The following is a 19,489-nucleotide window of genomic DNA, read 5'->3' as shown; positions in this document are numbered from 1 at the left end:
TCGTGGCCGTGGTTGTCACAGGACCTGTCCACCCAGGGATGGGAACACAACGGCATGCTGAAACTCTGCTTTCTACATAAAAAAAAAAAAATCTATTCCAACAATAGATGTGCAAATGAAAAACTGATCCAGGTCCCATCTTCTCCTTCAGCATAAGACAACAGATGAGGCATGAGAGACTATTGCTGCTGATTTGTTCCACTGCTTGCAGAAGAAACAGCTCATTTCTTTCTGTATTATGCGAAGGGCCAGAAGTGATGGAAGGAAGCAGAGCCATGTTTCCATCTCCTGACGTATTCAGAGGTGTAACTAATCATTGTGCTGGGAAATGTATAGTGTGATACATAAAATATATCCTGGAGAAATGAAATATCAGAAGGGAAAGAGCAGCTCCAAGAACTGCAGTCTGCTTTCTGCAGAGCCAGTGGGTAAAAGTGCTCGGAGTCATCAGAGGCTACCAGTGGCCAGTACAATCACAAATTACAAATTACAAACCAGCAAGTTCAGTGAGAAACCAAGCTAGCCAAATTAAGAAAAATACATCTTAAAACCATGTTCCAGTCCTTCATGCCTTATAACCCAGGAGCAAAAGATGAACAGTCAAGTTAGGCAACACTGTGAAAAACAGGGACTATCCTCTTCCAAATACCTGTAAACTCCTAAATGCCATTAGCACACCGTGAACTTCAAGTATCTCAGATGGCTTTAGAAAAACCTCAGCAGACTCTTTCCCTTCTGTTATAAAATCATTCCAAATTGAAAACCTTTTAATTCTTACATTGTAAGCAGTTGTAAAATATCACACAGTTACAATATCAGCAGTAACAGAATAAACGATTAACAAATTATTCAAAAAGGAAGGCTGCAATATTGTTGTCTACATGGAATGATAATAGTACAAGTATTCATCTCCTAGACACTAATGTTGACTTATCAGTTATAATTTCAATATTACAAATGTGCACAAAAATGGAATATAGAAGATCTTTAAACTAATAAAAGAAATGAGACGAAAGTCAACCTTCATTTCTATTCACTTCTAGTGGAATTTCCTATAGAAATGAAGCTATTTTACATCTTTATTGAAAGTTTTGTAATAGAGAGAAATAAAAAACCTAATTACAATATTTAGTAATTGTAGTAATTTTGTGATATTAGGAGTTGTGACCCTGTAGGGGAAACTGCATTTTGGCAAGGAAATTCTGTACATAATAGAGGAAAAATTGTGACTTGCCAACACACAGATTCAAAAAACGTGTAATAATTTCTGCTGCAAGGGCTACCAGCAATGCCTGTTATGAAACTGTGTATTACACATTGCCCAGTGGGAGGCAGATAGGCAAAGCTTGTTTATTTATGTATTTGGCATAATTGAAAACAAACAGGTGTTTGTTAGGATATCATTATTCAAGGAGCACCACTGCAAAATAAGGTTTTTCAACAGGACTGGCTCAGGAGACATAATGGAAACAGTGAACTCCAGAGCTCAGCTTGCTCACAGTGTCTCTTCAGGGAATCAATATTAGTGGAAATATCATCTGATGGAAACAGCAATCCCAGCAATAAAATTCCTGGGGTACAACTCAGTGAGACAGTGGAAGCAACGGGGTAAACTTATTAAAAGCTTTCAAAGAAGAGCAATTATCAGAAAATTATAACAAACACTGTCCCCTCTTCTTTAAAAGAAGCTCCCTAATAGTGAGATAAGTGAAATGTTTGGATCATTTTCTAGGAAAACAATTGTCAGTCAAAAAGGAGGAGTGCACTAAAAACATCCAAAAGGGAGCATTAATTTAAACTGTAAGTACTTCATATCTCTGTGTTACTACAAGGAGTAAAAAACCCACTGCTAGGGAAAGGTGACATATTAGAAAATATTCTTGGAGCACCTGGAAGCAAACGGAGACTTAAGTGACAATTTAATTTGCAATTTAAAACACTTGATGCATTTGGTTAGTTCAGTATGCATTTGTAGACTCCAGACTCCTCATTTAAAGGGGATCCCAGAAAAGCAGCAGCTCTAGTGATGCCATTGATATTGTTTGACATAAGAGAATTACATGACTGTAGAGATGATCACTATGGAACTTTTTTGTCCTAATTCCTGGTTTTAATTTAAAAAATAATTATTTTAGTAGTTTAGATAAGCTCCAAGAGCTGGATTGAATGAAATCTTCATAAAGAGCATATCTGATAATGCTGTTAAATCAGACCATGTATTTTCTTTAGAGGACTACAATGAACACAGAGCCAGGGCTGCTGTGAGCAGCAGTTCCTGCTCCTGCATTCAGCTCCAGGTTTCTCATCACTAGATGCCAGAATGAGCACCAGTGGTAAAACCAATCCAATGTAAAACACTCTCAGAAGTGGTTTCTGCTCAGAATTTCAGAGGACGCATCTCCACTCCAAGTATTGTACAGAAAAATGGCTGATGGCAGCATCCATCATGTCAGCTCGTGTCTCTGCTCCTTTTATTAGGGCATTTTTTATGGCTCAAAATTCCCCCCTTTCATACAGGCTGTCCCTTTTGTAAAAAAATATTTCATATCTAATTGCTTCCTGACCCAATCAAATGGTGGCATGGTAACAGATATTTTGTGTATTAAATCACAGTTGTGAGCAGGACAGGAGAAGAAACACAGCATCTTCTACACAAAATGCAGAGCACACAACAGGACTGGATTCCAAAAGCTGTCACTGTTACTGTAGAGCTTTTGACCATTTCTGTACAACATTGCAATGTAGGATTTTTTTTTTTTTTAATAAAATATACTTTGAGAACAAAGATGCAAATGAAAACACTGAATTATCTGTTGACATTACTTACATATGTTTATAAACACCACATTTACCTTAACCAGAGCTGTTGGGAAAGTTGACATTTTTAGGGGGCTTAATTCACATTAATGTGCTTTTGTCACAAAAACAGAACAAGAAACGAGCCATAACACTAGCTTACTTGTGGATGTGTATACTAGTGAACTGGGGGCACTGTACACGGGAGATCCCTCCTGGTTTGCCTGGCACAGCAGCACCCTGCCTACAAGAAAGAGAGAGAGAGTGGTATCTGGTTTTGGAACACTTCAACTAAACCTCAGTTTTCATCTCAAAACAGAAATCAAGTCACAACCGGCGCGGTGCGCTGAACCGGGGGCGCTTTTTGTCCTTTGACTTCAAAGCAGAAAGAGCCCAAATGAACACATTGACATTGGCAAAAGCAGAACACAGACATGCCCCCAAAACCACCGGCACCACCGGCACCCCGCGGGCACCGCCGGCCTGGCGCTCTCTCTCCATCTCACCCTGCTCCTCCCAAAAGTGCTGCCCATGGGAGCACCCAGCCACCCTCCCCACCCAGCTGCTGCTCCTCAGCCCCCAGCCCTGCCTGGAATCAGCTCCTCCAGCCAACACAGCAGCAAAATCATGTGCAGCATTCCCAGCACTGACATCAGCCCCCACCGAGCTGGGGGACATCGCTCCCGCTAAGTGAGCACCGACACATCTCAACTCAGCAATGCACAAATATATTTGTGCAAATACATTACTTTACAGTAAACAAGCTGGGTGCAGGATTAAGAACAAAAACCAGATAAAACTATTTTTTTTCCCCCCAAATGAATAAAAGTAAAAGCAATAACTAAAACCATTTAAACCAACACTTTTGCAATGTTCATTTTGAGCAAATTACATTAGTTTGAGGTTATTTTCTTGTTTTCTTTTAAATTAACTTAAATAAAACATGTCAGGTTTTCTTAAAATTGCACTTTAGCAGTCTTAGCTGAACACACATTGAACATTGATCAGAGGTTGAAATAACTGAACTTTCAAACTAGGAAAGAAACTTTTTCACTTCTGGAATGCAGTCCACCAGGGAAAGTGGGACATGAGACATCTGGTTTTGCAGATATATGTGCATAGATCTGTATATACACACACAGGATTTTGTACACACATACACTGACATGCCTCAAGCTGTCAGGATTTGTGAATCACACAATTCAAACCCATCAAATCTTTATGGAATTCGTGAAACTTTAGCCATTGTGCATTGACATGCAATGGAACTGCACTGAGCTGAGTCCAATGTGTTTGGGAGGACAGGATTAAGTACAAATGGTGGGCACAATTTGCACAGTATTACAGAAGCAATTCTCAACTTCCATTCACCAGGCCAGAGCTCTCTCAAAATATATTTTTAAAAAATTTCTGTCATTAACCAGTTCTTTGTTGCTTGCAGCTGTCACTTGAAGGAGAAATATTGTAAATACTGAAGAATAATAAACTAATTCTTGTAATTTATGCAATTTAAGACTGTGACTACTGGAAATCTCATTAATTACCACATTCCTAACCTTCCCAGACAATAGCACACCGTTAACTAGCAGGATTTAGAGATGCTTGCTTTTTTCCAGCCATCCACAACTAATACAAAAGACAAAGCATAAAACAAGCTCATTCTCTCCCTTACTTTAAGACAACACATCATTGACTGTATTGATATCTCAGCCTTCAGCCCTTGTGTGGAAGCTGGCAAATAAACTTGCAGCTACTGAGAGCCTAATTACAAGCAGGATTTTCAGCTTAAATATTAAAAAAAATAAATAAATAAGCCCTATCCACACAGTCATTTGACCCCAGGAATGTGTACGCTGGAATATGGATGAATTTAACACCACAGATGCTTCAAAAGCTGAGCTACTGCAGAAGCCTGCAAATGAAAGTGAGCTGAAGACCCAGAGGCATTCATCCAGCTGAGAGAAACACATTAGGAAAATCAGTCATCTTCATTAGGTCTTAAGAATAATATAACTATAATGACTTCAAGTATGTGTAGAAAACAGAGAAACAGATTTTTAGAAGTCAAAGGTTACAGTTTATTTATATTATTCACCACAAATCCTAGGTAACATTTGGCTTCCTCCATGCTCCATAGGTATTTTCCTTTTTGTAGCTAAGATTTTTATATCTTTTCTGATTTCATCTCATAGAAATCTAATTTTCCCTACTCGTCTAATTTCTAATTAAAGTACTTCAAAACAGATGCTTTTTTCATCTCTGCTACTAGAGTGTATTTAATTTCTTGAACAGAGCCTTCTAATTATATTTTGACAATCTGCCTTTAAATTTGTACATAATATTAATACTGATAACTAAAACATTATTATTAGATTTTGTTAGGAAAAAATATGGAACATTTTAAATCTGTTTTAGTAAGAAAAGATTCTTTCTTCTGCATCTGATTTTTGTATTAAAAATATTTAAATTGCAACTCATACAACGGAGGGAAGACTGAATTATTTACAGTAAGATTTTGGATAAACCTCAGAACACAGAAACAATTTATAAATTCCCTAGTGGGAAAAAAAAAAAAAAAGTATTATTTTTCTTCCAGAACAATAAATTCTAGTGCGATGGAACAAAGAATTTGTTTGGGTTTTTTTTAAGGAAGAGGATTTTAATATAAAGTTTGGAGGGAGCAGAGGCAGAGGGGACAGAGAGGGGACCAGCCTGGGGGAATTGCAGAGACCCAGCCTCACGCCTGGAATTCTGCCTGGCAGCACGGCCAAAACCAGACTAACCAAGATCAAAGACTATTCCCACTCATCCTTCTCTTCCTCCACTGTTTTCTCCTCCAGCCCATGATTAAGAACGCACTGTTTGATGAGGTCCTTTGCTGAAGCACCACAGTTATTTTGAGAAATAATTACTCTAAAAATATTCAGGACTGCGAAAAAAAGTGATGTGCAGTCATTAATATTTTTAGAATATTTAAAATTCAGTTCCCAGTGGTTTCAAGATCTCTGACTAAATGCATTTTCCCTCATTTTTTCATATTTCAAAAGTAAGTTTTTTGTGTACAGTTATTTACATGATTCAGATAAACTAATCTACAGAAATATGAACGTACTCGTGGTGCTGCACAGAGTACTCACTGCCCCACTGTGTAAAACACAGCTAAAAAAAAAATATCACTGTATTTCTCCAAGTGCCAAGATCAATATGTGGACTCACCCACTAAATTATAAAGGATTTTTAAACCCTTTCTGTTAAAACCAGCTTTTAACTGGAACCATTGTGTAGCCAGCACTATGGGCAGCTTTGGGAGTAAAGATCTGCAATTAGTGGAAAAGAACTTACACAATTAGCTGGAATGTCTCATGGTATTGTGTGAGGAAGCATAAATTGAAATAACATTTTCTGTAGATAAAAACATACACCACTAGCTCAAGTGATGTTGTTGGTGTAAAATGAACGATGGTGCAAGGCCTCGATTACAGGCCCGGCTCTCTCCTGTCACAGGAAGCAGATGAAAGTTCTAGAAAGCTCTCCTGGCAATGGTTTAAAGTTTATAAACCACGACAGAGAACTGAGCCCACAATGCATCCCCTCACCCTACACACGGCACGAGTCCCTCGGCTCCTCAACCAAAAGTTTCCAATTTACAGTGCTGGTATTTATTCTCCGTTACATTCATTACAAAAAAGAAGAGTACAGACATTGCCTACTGGGGATTTGCCCTGGGACACGGGGAAAAAAAATGTTCTTGTCACTCCAGGAGCCCAAAATGTGCAGAGCTCCACGGAAAGCTCTCAGAACAGGGGGTGGCAGGGGTGCTGGGCTCTCTGCAGCTCCCAGCTGCTGCCTTCTCACCAGGGTAAGCACAGAATGCTTCCAGAGACAGGAATTAACCAACTCAATATGGGCTGCACTGGGTTTTAGGCACAGGTACCTAAAATGAGTGTTTGGAATACAGGAACTGAGTAACTTCCTACACACAGGGAGATTTAGTGATGATTCCATTACTCTAATCCCTTGTACTCTCAACTTTCCAGGTAAACCTCTTTACACATATTTTTTCTGTTGTATTATCAAAAGGAGCTTCTTACTGCCTCTCACAACTAAGTACCAGTTCATCCATTCTTTAATACTATTTACAAACAAAGAAATCCAAACAGAGCCACAGAAAAAAGTGATTAAAAAACAGAGCTATTTGAGTCCCACTTTGCCTACATTATTATGAACTGTTATTTTAGAAGTGTAATCTAAATCTAAAAAAAACCCCATTCTTTATTGAATTCAGTGATTGTTTTTCATTTTCTTTTTTTCCCAGTCCAGGTGGGTGATAGCTAGTTCTCCCTGAGTTAATTCTGATCATTCTGATCACTCTTTTCCTTTGTGCCTCTTACAGCAGCTATTATTCCTGAATGCTCTGGTGTTCAATGCATGAAGAAAACCATAAAGCTGCATCTCTCGTTAACAAATCAGGAGATTTGCAAGTGTATGAAAGATCCATGTCCACTCTTGGTTTGCTGTTCTAAAAGTGTAATTTAATATTGGCATTTTCAGACAGAAATAGCACTATTTTTGTTCTGGTCTGAAATATTGTTCTGTGGTGGATTATTTCAAGATGTCTTGCAGAAATGGATCAGAAACACCTAATAAAAGGCTCCTGTTGTGCAGTAATAGTGTATGTTGGCTTCTATTGTCCCTTCTGACTAGGGAATTTAAAGAGAGCCTCTACAGCCTCTCTCTTGAATACATAATAGTAGTTAAGTGCTCTCTTAGCCCTTCACTATCAATAGTCAAAGTACACAGACTTAGCATGCTTTAAAATATGCTGTTAATTTAAAAAGAAGTGCTCTGTGAGGGTCTTCAGTTATCTGGGATCTCTATAAATTGAATAATAGCCTTCAGAATTTAACACAACCACTCATGGATGGTTGTCTTGATACACTGCATAGTTTCATCCATTATTAACAAGGAATAATGTAGCATAACCCCAAACTGCATGCCTCCTTTCTTCCAATATCTTAAAAATACAAACAAAACCTATGTTTAATCCCACCAAGGCTTATATATAGCTTCACTTAAATAAGAGGGTAGGGAGAAGAATCTAAAGCAGTTGATGTCTAAAGGTGATTTTCCTTAGCCCAAACCCATTCCTGTATTGCCTTCTGACAGCAAACCTGAAATACATTCAATTATTGAACAGCCTGGGTGTGCTTGCTGCTGGTAATGAGAATCTGTGCTCTATACATGCATTTATGCAGTAAGTCCATGACTCACATACAACCTGCAATGCATTGGTTAAAATACAGGGAGGGAAAAAAAACCACACCAAAAACCAGGCAGTGAAGGTTTGTGCCTCTAAAAAATTTCTTGGGACCTGTCCATCCAAAACTTCTATTTAAGATGTTAATTTTCCTTTTTTAGACTTGTCTAAGCAAAGTGGACGTTTCTTTGTTACCACCCCTCTTGGAGTGTCCCCCAGGCACCCAAAGAACTGTGGCATTGATTCAGGGAACAGCAATGAATGTTACAGCAAACGTCACTGCTAAGCCACTCTTCCAATTATTCTTTGCTGGCCATATCATCCATTTCCCAGCTTTTGGGAAACAGACCTCTCTCCCCAGTTATTCCTGTGCAGTATCCAGGATGCTGTCAAAATTGGGATTGGAAGGGGTCAATATCATGCAAGTAAAAATCAGAGAAGCAACAAAGTTTGCAGCTCTGGTATGAGATAATCCCCCCCTAATTCCCCTTCTCTCTACCTGTTCCCTCTCTGCAGGACATAGAATTCATCCCATAATAACAGGGATCTCTCCTCCTTCTCCTGCCTGCTTAGAAACCCACTGTGTGACTGACTTGCTTCTAATTTAATTTACAAGCCAGCCTTCCCATAGTCTGGCTGCACTGCAGGAACAGTTAATGTAATGTTTCCATTCACCAAGTAAAGCAATTCCAGCAAACTGCCCTTTCTAAAATAATTTAAAAATTATTTATCAGCCACAGGCATTCCTTGTCTGGTAACTAAACTGAAACTAAATTTCACCAACTCAGCTGGTGTTTGTACCAAAATCTGCACCATGCTTAGAGAGTTTGTCTGTGCTCTTTAGTGAGCTTTATCACTGGCACCCATGTGTAAATCCTTATCCCCATACTGTCACCAAAGAAGTCTAAAAACAGGGAAAAAAAAGGAGTGGTACCATCAGGATTTCCTGTAAAATATGTTTACTGTAAGATGTCTCTCCACAACCTCACATAAATTCTGTGACATTCAGTGCCATTATTTTATACTGGGACATGCATCCACTGAAGTTGTTCAGGGTATTTCAAAAATCAAGTCTTTATTCCTAATCTTTCTAGGTCCTGTAGCAGACATAGCAGCCAAGCAGGTAAATGATGGCTGTTCTTGGTTCACTTGTAACTTTGAGAAAAAACACGAGAGAAATTCTGAAGTGTAAACTTCTGAAGCAAACTCTGAGCTGGAATTATACTCTTCTTCAAAGAAGATACTTGAAAATATACAAAATGCACTCATGTTCTACTGATAACTAAAATGGGTTGCATTCAAACATCTGCCTGTTGAATAAAGATTGTAACAGGAAAAGAATCACAGAATAAATTAAACTGGAGCCTTTCTGCCCAAACACAAACACTCCAGTTTCAACATGGGCCTGCAGGGATTACAAGTGGATGTGTTTATGCTTTATCCTCTCATATTGTGTCAAGACACTATTTTCTGTGTAAATTACCTATTTCAGTAAATCTGTAAGACAGAGATGCAAATCTAATGCAATTAGATGCAGAGATGCAAATTACTAATCCCTCAGTTCTCTTTGCTTACACCAGCGAATGCTGGTTCTGACTTATAAATAAAATTCTATTCTGAATGACAAGCTGAGAATATAAAAGACCAAAAATTGAATCATCATGCATAATCCTGGCTTTAGCTAGTCTATTTCTTTCCTAGCCCAGACAGGCTACAGAATTTCAGGAGCATGAAAAACCATTACAAAAATGGTAATTCGATGTTTCCAAAGTTTCCAAAGCACTCACTTTTACTAGAAGCAATTCTATGCTTGGAGATTTCCAAAGAAAATCTGAGAGCACCAAACCAACAGAGCCTGTAAAGCACAGCCCCCTCTCGGCTACCTTCATAAAGAATAAATGAATGAAAACTGTATTTTGAAAGTTACTCTCAATAAGTATTATGAAATACAATTACATATTGGGGATCCTTTCATCCAATGCGCAAAAAGGGAAAAAATGCATAAGAAGGAAGAGAAAACATTAGCAATGTGTTTGGAATACAAATAACCATAATCTTAAACTGCTTTAGCATTAATTTACAGATGTAATCAAGGTTTAACACAGAGCAGAGTTGTTTTCCATTCCACTTAAGTGTATTAACTTTACATTTCATATATTAGTTTATTACTTCACATTTCAGAATAGTTTGTCTGCCTGACTGTCCATCCTAACACATGGATCTTCCTAACTTGGTTATTGTTTTAATCAGAGGAATTTATTCCTCCACATAACTGCTACTAACTTATCTGGCATTGCAAATATCCCACCCAGTTCTGAACAAACAAATGTTTTACTGATGACCTTGTAGTTGGTTTTAAATTTTCCTCTGAGAGATCCTCAAGCCAGTGCTTTTTACATCTACCCATGGCTGGTACTTGGATTACAGCCCCAGTTTGGTTCTAAAAATGCATCTTGCAGCCTCAGCTCAGGCCCAGGCAGTGCCCACCCAGGCTCTTGGTGAGACAGGAGCAGAAGCCCTAAAACAGCTGGATTTAAATCCAGCCCCAAAACCTGCACCACACCCAGTCTGGAGAGGCTGTCACCTTACTTATTTAACTAATTTTAGGTCTCTCACTAACCAGGAAGCCATAGAACACATTTTCAACTAAGCACCAGAATAATGCAAGAGAAGTCCAAGGATAATTTTTCCTTAACGATTTTCTTTTGAGAGGAATGAACAGCATTTAACTTTTCTTAGCCCTTTAAAATTTAGTCAATTACATCCACAATAAAAAGACCTGAACAAACACAAGAACTTAGAAAAAATGCAATGACAAAGAAAGGACAGTAGAGCTCCTGACTTGTAAGAAGGCTTTCTTTTGGGTTATTTAAGTAATATACAAAAAAAACAAGGAAACCTACTATGTGAACTCAGGAGAAACATGGAAACATGGTTATCAGATCAAGACCTACATCTCAGCAAGATTTTACCATCAAGCAAAGAGATCCAACCCCAAACACATCCTTTCCCCTATGCTGAAAGAACTCCACCTCTCAGCAAATGCAGATTATCTGCTTTTACCGATGCTGTTTGTGAAGAAATCCATCCTAATCCAGTATCAAATGGCTCCCCTCACTAGACTGGGGTCAAAATTCACAAATTTTTACATTGAAGAAGCAAAAACTCCCTTCTTAACAGTTTCCTACCTTTTGGCATAAAGCTGCATCTGCTGTTGAAGATTTACAATTAAATAATCAAATCTATGAAATTTCTTCCAGAGATCACAGGGTATCAAATCCCAATTATATCCTGTGTGATATGAATCCAAGAGTGACACTTTCAAAAGGGTAATACTGACACTATCTGTGGGCATCTCTTTAAAATATGCAGACTTCAAAACAATGGTGAATATAGGTAAATTAATCCTGCTCCAGATTTAAATATATAACCAATTGACTAAATTAATGTTGAAAAAAATAAGTCATTGGCATTAGCTTTGAATAACTTGTTTAGTTTCCATGAGGATATACATTTTAATGAAGAACATATTCTAATGTAGCATAAGGCATAATTAATTCTGGATTATTAGTAGTATTTATTTATTTTTTTAGTAAATAGCTAGTGCAGATGCTGAGTTCCATTTTTCTACTGGCTTTATTCATCTTTCATAAACCAAGACTTCCTCTATAATGGCTTGTAAAAGCTCCACAGAGTTTTAGAAATGCATTAGCTGTCATCAGTGGTGTTAATCTACCTAGGAACTCATTTGTATGATGGCACTTTTAACATTATGATTTTTGAAACAACTCTTACAGCTGTGTGTTATACTTTAAAAAGTGGCATCTATACAGCACAGGTGGAATATTAATAATTATTTGACTGTAGTTAGAAAACTCTTTAAGCTGCTTATCTAACACTACTGCAAATATATTTATTTAGGGAAATCTGATTAGTCAATAGCAAAGTTTGAATCCAAGTGTATGTAATCAAATAGTAAAATGAGTTAATCTATGGAGTGACAGAGAGCTTTTAGAAAAACACTGCTTCAGAGATACAACAGAGTGAACTTTTACCCCAGGATTAGAATGCTGTGCAAGCATATAATTCAGCTTCCCAAACTCCAAACATTGAGAAGTGTTTCTAGGGTATTTGCTGAGCTTATGCAAGACTCATTTAAATTCAAAGAGAAACACTAGAAAGATGAAATGAATCCCAGGTGCTCTTACACTCCAGAAATAGATGCTTTAAGACATGAAGAGAATTAGTATTAGCAAGTGTACAGGAATCCTCTCTTCCCCTGGATTCGTCTTACTTAAGGGCATGGTTTTATATATATTGCTATGGTAGTTCTTTACTTCTAATTATATATAACATTCTATGCCAAACTCCTGAACAAATTTTTGAAAGAAAGTTTGTTACAAAATCTGAGTGTTGGTGGATACTGCTGACAAATGCCAAAAAGCCTGGGGCATCTAAAACGTCTCTGTCTTCTGAGGGCTTATAAAATAGTTAAAAATGCACAGACTCCTCCCCTCTCTTGTATTTTGGGTGATGGGGAAAATTTTACCAGCGATTGTGGAATAACTGCCCAAGAAACTGGGTGTTTACAATCATCTTCACTGGGTTAAGGCTATTGATGAAGTGAATACAACTACTCAGCTATGAGAAAGACTTCAAAGTATCTCCTGAAACTCCTAGAACTTAATAAAACTCAGGAGAAATAACAGTGCCTTCAGTAAAAGGAGGATTGGATCTTCTGCGTTCCACTGAGCTGTGCTCAGTGACTTGCTCTAATGGTTCTTCACCTCTAATCTTCAGTCCTTTCTTTCTCCACTGTCAACTTAAATTTTGAAATTTCTGAAATATTGGTTGTTGCTGATGACCAGACAAGAATATTTTCTCATGTCAGTTACTGTGTATTCCACTGTTCTCTGAAGGAGTATTCCCTCGATTTCCAGGTGATTTCTGTAACATCTTTTCCCCCACCTTGCATCTGGGAACTGCTAAAAATGAGCCTCTCCAACAGGAATAACAAAACTGTTTCTGCAAGGAACAAAAAAAGTCTTAAAATGGCCTTACTGTGTCTCAAGCCACCTGCTGTACAGGACTGATCTGCTGTAGTAACACAGGTGCAACAATATCTCATATTTCAATGTGGAGAGTGCAAGAGATTGCTCAAAAATTCATTGTTCCAAAACCCAAAAGAGAAAACCAAAAAGATCTGCAATAACTGAAAGGAACAACATGGAAGCTGGCTGTCAGACTGCCTGAGGCAGAAAGAAAGGCTTGGTATTACAGATAAAATATACACTATATAAAAATAAACAGGTGAAAATGATATTATAACAAACCACAGAAAAAAAGGTACCAGAGCATACCTAGTAAAGAAACCCAGCTGCAAATCTGTGTTTTCCCAGCAATAAATGAGTGTATGGGGAGCAGAACTGACTCTAGCTTAAATAAAGGAAAACTATGGGATGCATTTAAAACTGGATGGAAATAAAAATAGATGAAAAAGTATCCCAGTTTCCATGAAGACTTTGTGAGACAAATCACAAAGTGCTTCTTACAAATGTCCTTCTTAGGACTTGCCGAAGAATTTAATAAATGTTTTACTGGAAAAGAAAAGGATAATACAACTTCATTAAGCATTCCTTTCTCATAAGAGGAAAACCCCCTTAAATACTATGCTTTTATTTACTAGAGGGAGACTGTGTGGACAAAAGTCATCTTTTTAAAAATTTTCTGTCCATGATCATATATGGAAAAGTGCAATTCTGTGAAAAGCTGGAAGGATACATGAAAAAGAAATTCCCTCAATTTTCTCTAAAATATTATTTTAGGACTTCCCAGCAGAAGGGTGGGAAGGGCATGAACTGGTGGCCATCAGGGAGCCTTGCCAGGCCCTGGAAGTGCAGCAGGAGTCTCCAGAGAGCCCTTCCCAGATGTGTCCCTGGAGATCCACACCAGCACCACCACGGCTAAAGAGCCACGCTGTCATTTACTGCAGCACGAGCATTTCCCAGACGCAGAAACAGCCTCACAAGGGCTGCCCAGGAACAAAAATCCATAGTGTTTTGTACATCTACAGTGTTTTGCAGTCCCCAAGTAATACTCTCCTGCCACAGTGGCTGCTGTGCATCCCAGAGTCTCCATTTTTAGCTGTCACATGTTTTTTCAATAAAGGTTTTTCTTCACAGAAGTGTATGCTCAAAAAAAAACCCAAGCTGGAACAATCATGTCACTGGACCTACTGTTTACCATTATCTTCAAGGTTTTAGGGTTGATTTACATTGTGTTCCTCCCTATTTGACTTTAATTGTCTGCTTCAAGTTGTCAGGACATAACTATATCTTAGATTTGCATTGCATTAGGGGATCTTCTCCTTTCTCTATTGATCTTGTCTTACGGAGTAATTTAACTCAATTCTAATTTGCCTGTGCACGCGGGGTGCTCTCCATCCAAGGAAGTGAGTTATGTGTATTCAAGTGGTGCATCTTATGAATCTTGTTAAGCTTTACCGCCTTCTAGCCCGCACTGATGGAATATTTAATCACAGAAATGAGTTGGCAGATTTGATGTACAATACGGGGAAGCCTCGCGGCTGCGGCGCCGCCGGCAATTGAGAAACGGGGGAATTTGCCATTCATCAGTGCCATCCTGACAGCTTTGTATAACCTTCTGTTTTTCACTTATTTATGAAGATTAAAGGTACTTTAAATCAACAGTTTCTCTGTAAATGTATCATCTTTATTTCAGAAGTGGCCAAATTTTTCATCATTTGTTAGGAGTTAAAGGAACTTCTCGCACTGACTGTGAAAAAGTTGGTGCAGTTTTATCATGACAGTGCTGGAGACAATAAGCAAACTAAACAAGTAGAACTCTGACTGTCTCAAAAAATCACATCTCTAATTTTTATCATCTTCAAAAATTCAATTGCTTCTTCTCTAAGGAAGGTGGTGGAGGGAATCCAGAAGTAAAGGTAAGTCACAGTGTTCTATTCTGACATGCAAGAACGGTGGTGTTGTTTTATGGTTTCATTTCCTAACAACTTTAGGAGATCTGCACAATTATAACTAAATTGTTTAATAGAAAGTTTATGTGTTTAAATGTGAGAGATATTGTATTTTAGTCAATATAAATAAAATGCATTTGACATGCACTGAAAAACCCAACGAAACCCAAACATAAACCAGCCTGAATGTATAAACAGAAAAAAAAAAAAAAAAAACCAAACTGAAATAAATTAAGTATCTTGATGGAACTTTCTGCAAAGGTGTGGTGGTGTTCATGTCATAATTCACAAAATTAAATTAATACTCTTCTAATGGTAATTAAAGATTCTCATTAAGAAGGGCAAACACCTCCCTAGTGCTGGCAATAAAAATGCACTTGGGACTTTAGGAGGTTATACAAAAAAATCAATAACCTGCCATTTTATAATTAAAAGACAAAATAAATGTTAGGGAAAAGTCCAGTAAATTAGGAAAATTACCTTCAGGAGAGATTGAAAATATTGATTTTAATTTACAAACTATGTGAACTCTTCATGCCCTACTTCATGAGACAATTATAAGTCAGATTGTTAATTCTGCATACGTATTAGAAAATTGATTACTATGCTACGGGAATATTATTATATTTGTCATTAACACAAAGTCATTTATATAAAATGACTAATAACTCTGACTTTCTAATTTATGCAGGTTCAGGGTTGGTTCACTAACTACTCAAACGAGATCAATGTTAAATTCCTGTTTTCAACATAGACATACATCATCAAGGAAATAAATCCTGCCTGCACCAAATACTGCAATTCCATGAACGCCAAGTTAGTATTTTTATTACACTGTGCCACTTTTCCCCTAATTGGAAGAATTTTATCTATCTCAAAAGAAGCTGTTTTTTAACCACAAATATATGTTTGTAGTAGTATCCTCTTCAACAGTTTTCATCTTTTGAAGTCCCTCAAATTAACAAAAGTTTTCCAGCTTTGTCAACTGGAGACTCAAATATCTCCATGAGTGGAGATTCCCCAGCTTCTGCAGAAAAACTCTTCCCATGCTTAGCTACCACCCATGAAAAATGCTCTCCTGATGGCTGTTTGTGGTCAGCATTCAAATTCCTCTGGAATCAAATGGACTACAAATAAGTTCATTTTCAATTCTGTTCCTAAAGCATATTTAGAAACTACTGCTAGCCATGACTGACTTCCAGCAGACAAAAACTCCAAGCTGCACCCAGAATCAGAATCTGGTCTCAGTCAGGTGAAAATATAGATTTAAAATACAAAAACATTAAACTGAAAATCTAACTATAAAATGTGAAAAAAAAAAAAATGCTCAGGAAAAAATTATGTTTGCATTTACTCTATACCTATGTATGCCTACATACATGTATGTACTATATATATATTTATTTATAGATAAGATTTTTTGGCTGTTGTTTCTTACTAAAGAATCCCTGGAAGAAAGTGACTGCACTAAAATACAAAATAAAATAAAATAAAATCTCATGTAGGATATTGCAGTACATTTCATGTTATACTATCTATTTTCCAATAAAAAGACATTCATATATCTTCTATATAAAGTTTATTACACCCAGGTAAGGTAAAATCTTGAATCACAAATGTATAAATGACTTATAAATAATGTGACTCACAGAAAGAAAGTGAACCTCACACCAAACATGGATTCTGTACTTTTACATGTTTTAAAGAATACTAAAATGAAATATGGCCAGTGGGACAATCATAAAGCAATCCTTACCTGCATAGAACTCTGGACTATAAACTGCACCAACAACTGGATTTAATTTCCAGCCTGCAGCAAACAAAAACATAACAGTTAATATTGCAATTAGTGATAATAATAACAATTATTATTATTACTACTATAAGTACTATAGTATAGAAAATACAGACAAAATTACTTCAAGAAAGGTCATTGTAATTCAAGTTTCATAGGCATCTTTGATTACTGATCGTTAATATCAGAGTCTGAGGTATGGAAATAAGTCATGAGAGAAGGCATTCTCCAGCCATGTGGCACTGGAGTCAAGAGCCAGGTGAATTACCCTGGCTGAAATGCAGATGGAATTACTCCCTAAAGCACTGGAATGAAGCCAGCATTAGCTCAGGTATCCACAGCCCCTAGAACAGAGCAGATGAGTTCTCAGCCATTGTTTTGGCTCTCTGGTTATGAGCCAGAGGAGCCAGGACAGCTCATCCTCTGGACACAAATATTTCTGATAAGCCTTTTCCTAGTGAGGGTTATGGGGTAACCAAATAATTGGAGCATTTTGATTTTACCCTGGCAAAATGAAAGCACAGCCACAGCATGGAAATGCCTGTTGTGACAGGAAGGACAGGCTCTGTGGGTCCAGTCCAATCCAGGTCTCAAAGGGTACAAATCAGCCACTGCCTTGCTCTTAAATAATCACTGTCCTCCCAAGACTGGCACAGAACCACAGCACTCACAGGTCTTCTGTACCTGTGCTCTGGCCAAACTCCAAATTATTGCTGACACTTCACACCTGCTGCAGCACTCCCAGGCAAGCCTGGAGCTCCCAGGCTGGCTGCAGACACTGCACTGGGGTGGGCAAAGCTTGGGGGTGTTGAAGAAAGCCAGGCTGGAGGGATGGGAGGGCAAGGGGCAAGAGAAGAGCAAAAGGAAGAGCTGCAAACTCATCTGTGCAGTGCAGTGCCAGTTACTGTGGTTTGCTCAGCCACAGGTAGATCCACCCCAGGTAACTGCAAACTCCCCCCACTCACACTCTCTTTTTCCTTAAGTGGACAATTATTTTGAACTACTGGAACTGAAAAATTAGGGGTTTTCCTAAAGTACAATCTCATCAGAGGAGTGGGAAGCACTTTTTGTAAATGGGAATAAAGAAAAAAAAAAACCCTGAGCAAAAGCATGTTGTAAACTCCAGAGCTTTGGTACTTAAAATAGAGCTTATAACTGCTTCTGAAATCAAAATACAATCCAGACACTGGCAAGGAGGCTTTTCAAATCACAAAAGCCAAGATTAGAATAATTTAAATGTACACTAGGTTTATTTCTGCCTTGGCCCTATCACGTAATGCAAAAGCACAGTGGGAAATCATAAAACACCAAGGCATTATGAGACTGAAAAAGTGCAATGAAAAGTCTCAATAACAAACAAAGTATTCCCACCCTTTCAAGCTGCCCCTATCTCATGCACAATAACTAATTCTCAGTAATTAACTGTTCAGTAAGAGAAAGGAGGGGTAGTTTTGAAAGGCAACTCATGAGCAAGTTCAGAGTAAGCAGCTCTGCATGACACCTTTTCTGTAGAAGCGACTGCAGCTGCTCTGTGTACTGGGAAGACAATTAGGGAAGCTGGAAAATGCCCAGCCAAGAAGGGCTAAAAAGTTTTTCCTCCTGAAAATACCACCTGAGTTTTACCTGATCCTTCAATTTTAAATTCCACAGGATTATATTTAGGAACATCAGAGTGTAACATATCTCTTAGCCAAATTTTGTGTGACAGAAAATCATTCAAATTTTGAGCCTTTGGGTAAAAATCTAACTTTATATATGTTAGGGAATATCTAATATTTCAAATTCAATACTTCCTCAGAAGACCACTGATCAACACCACCCAAAATGAAAGATTGGACAGAATTTTAGATCTGTCAGCTTTTGCTGTCAAAGCAGCTGACAGACATCTCTCAGCTTCTAAGTTACACTAACAGTGCCACAATTTGTCTGAGGGAAAGAAAAAAAAATAATCTTGGAAGACACAGATTGTTCTTCACAGCTGAAAGGCAGTCTCATATTTCAGCTCCTTACCACTCTCCCAGTGACGGCTGTCTCATCTAACTTTTTGAAGCCTATGGAGGAAATACTTCATTGTGAAAATAACAGTAATTAAACTTAACTTTATCTTGTCAGCCAACAATGTGCTGGCCCATAGCTGTGTGGGTTAATCAAGTGTGATGGGAGTTGATGTATCCGAGCGAGCAGCTGCCACATAACCCTTCTGCAGCAGCTGGAGGAGGCAAATTCTCGGCTGTGGGTGTAATTTTGTGCATTTTTCTTACTGTCACAATATTAATCTCCTTCTTGAGTTGAAACTGTAAAAGCTTGAAACTTAAAAACCAGCCAAGGAAGGAAAAAGCCCTCTGCCTGAGCCAGCCCCCTGGTTCTCCAGAACAGCACATGTCCAGTGTACAGAAGGAAGGAAATGATCCTGGGGTAAAAAGCTGTGGTACAAAACGGGGCACAGCAACACAGAGAGGATTATTTTTGCAGAGAGGCCACCATGGCCAGAGAAAGGCTTGGGTAGGAAAGAACTCTGGGACTGCATTTCCCTCCCTCCTGTTTGCTACCCAGGGAGGGGGACAGGATTTAACTCTGCTAATAGGCACTAGATTGATTTTGAATCTAAATTTAGGGCAACAGAAGGCTCAAGTCCAAAGTACCA

The 19,489-nt window shown here is 38.1% G+C and overlaps 1 protein-coding gene across 11 annotated transcripts in view; it reads right to left on the bottom strand.

The window, feature by feature from the left end:
* The window catches only part of RBFOX1 (RNA binding fox-1 homolog 1), a 788,876-nt gene that overhangs the window by 61,308 nt on the left and 708,079 nt on the right, over window positions 1–19,489 (bottom strand). For 9 of the 11 annotated variants that reach the window (XM_058849299.1, XM_058849301.1, XM_058849302.1 and 6 more), the window contains 2 exons: window positions 16,807–16,860; window positions 2,960–3,040 (listed from right to left, as the gene is read on the bottom strand). In XM_058849299.1, coding sequence (XP_058705282.1) covers window positions 2,960–3,040; window positions 16,807–16,860 — 135 coding nt within the window. The remainder of the gene's footprint in view (window positions 1–2,959; window positions 3,041–16,806; window positions 16,861–19,489) is intronic. The other 2 variants (XM_058849308.1, XM_058849307.1) reach the window with 1 other exon arrangement.

Source organism: Poecile atricapillus, chromosome 14 (assembly GCF_030490865.1).
Source record: "Poecile atricapillus isolate bPoeAtr1 chromosome 14, bPoeAtr1.hap1, whole genome shotgun sequence".
Taxonomy (NCBI): Eukaryota; Metazoa; Chordata; class Aves; order Passeriformes; family Paridae; genus Poecile; species Poecile atricapillus.
The sequence above is the reverse complement of the archived record's forward strand: the minus strand, read 5'-3'. Positions and strand labels throughout refer to the sequence as shown.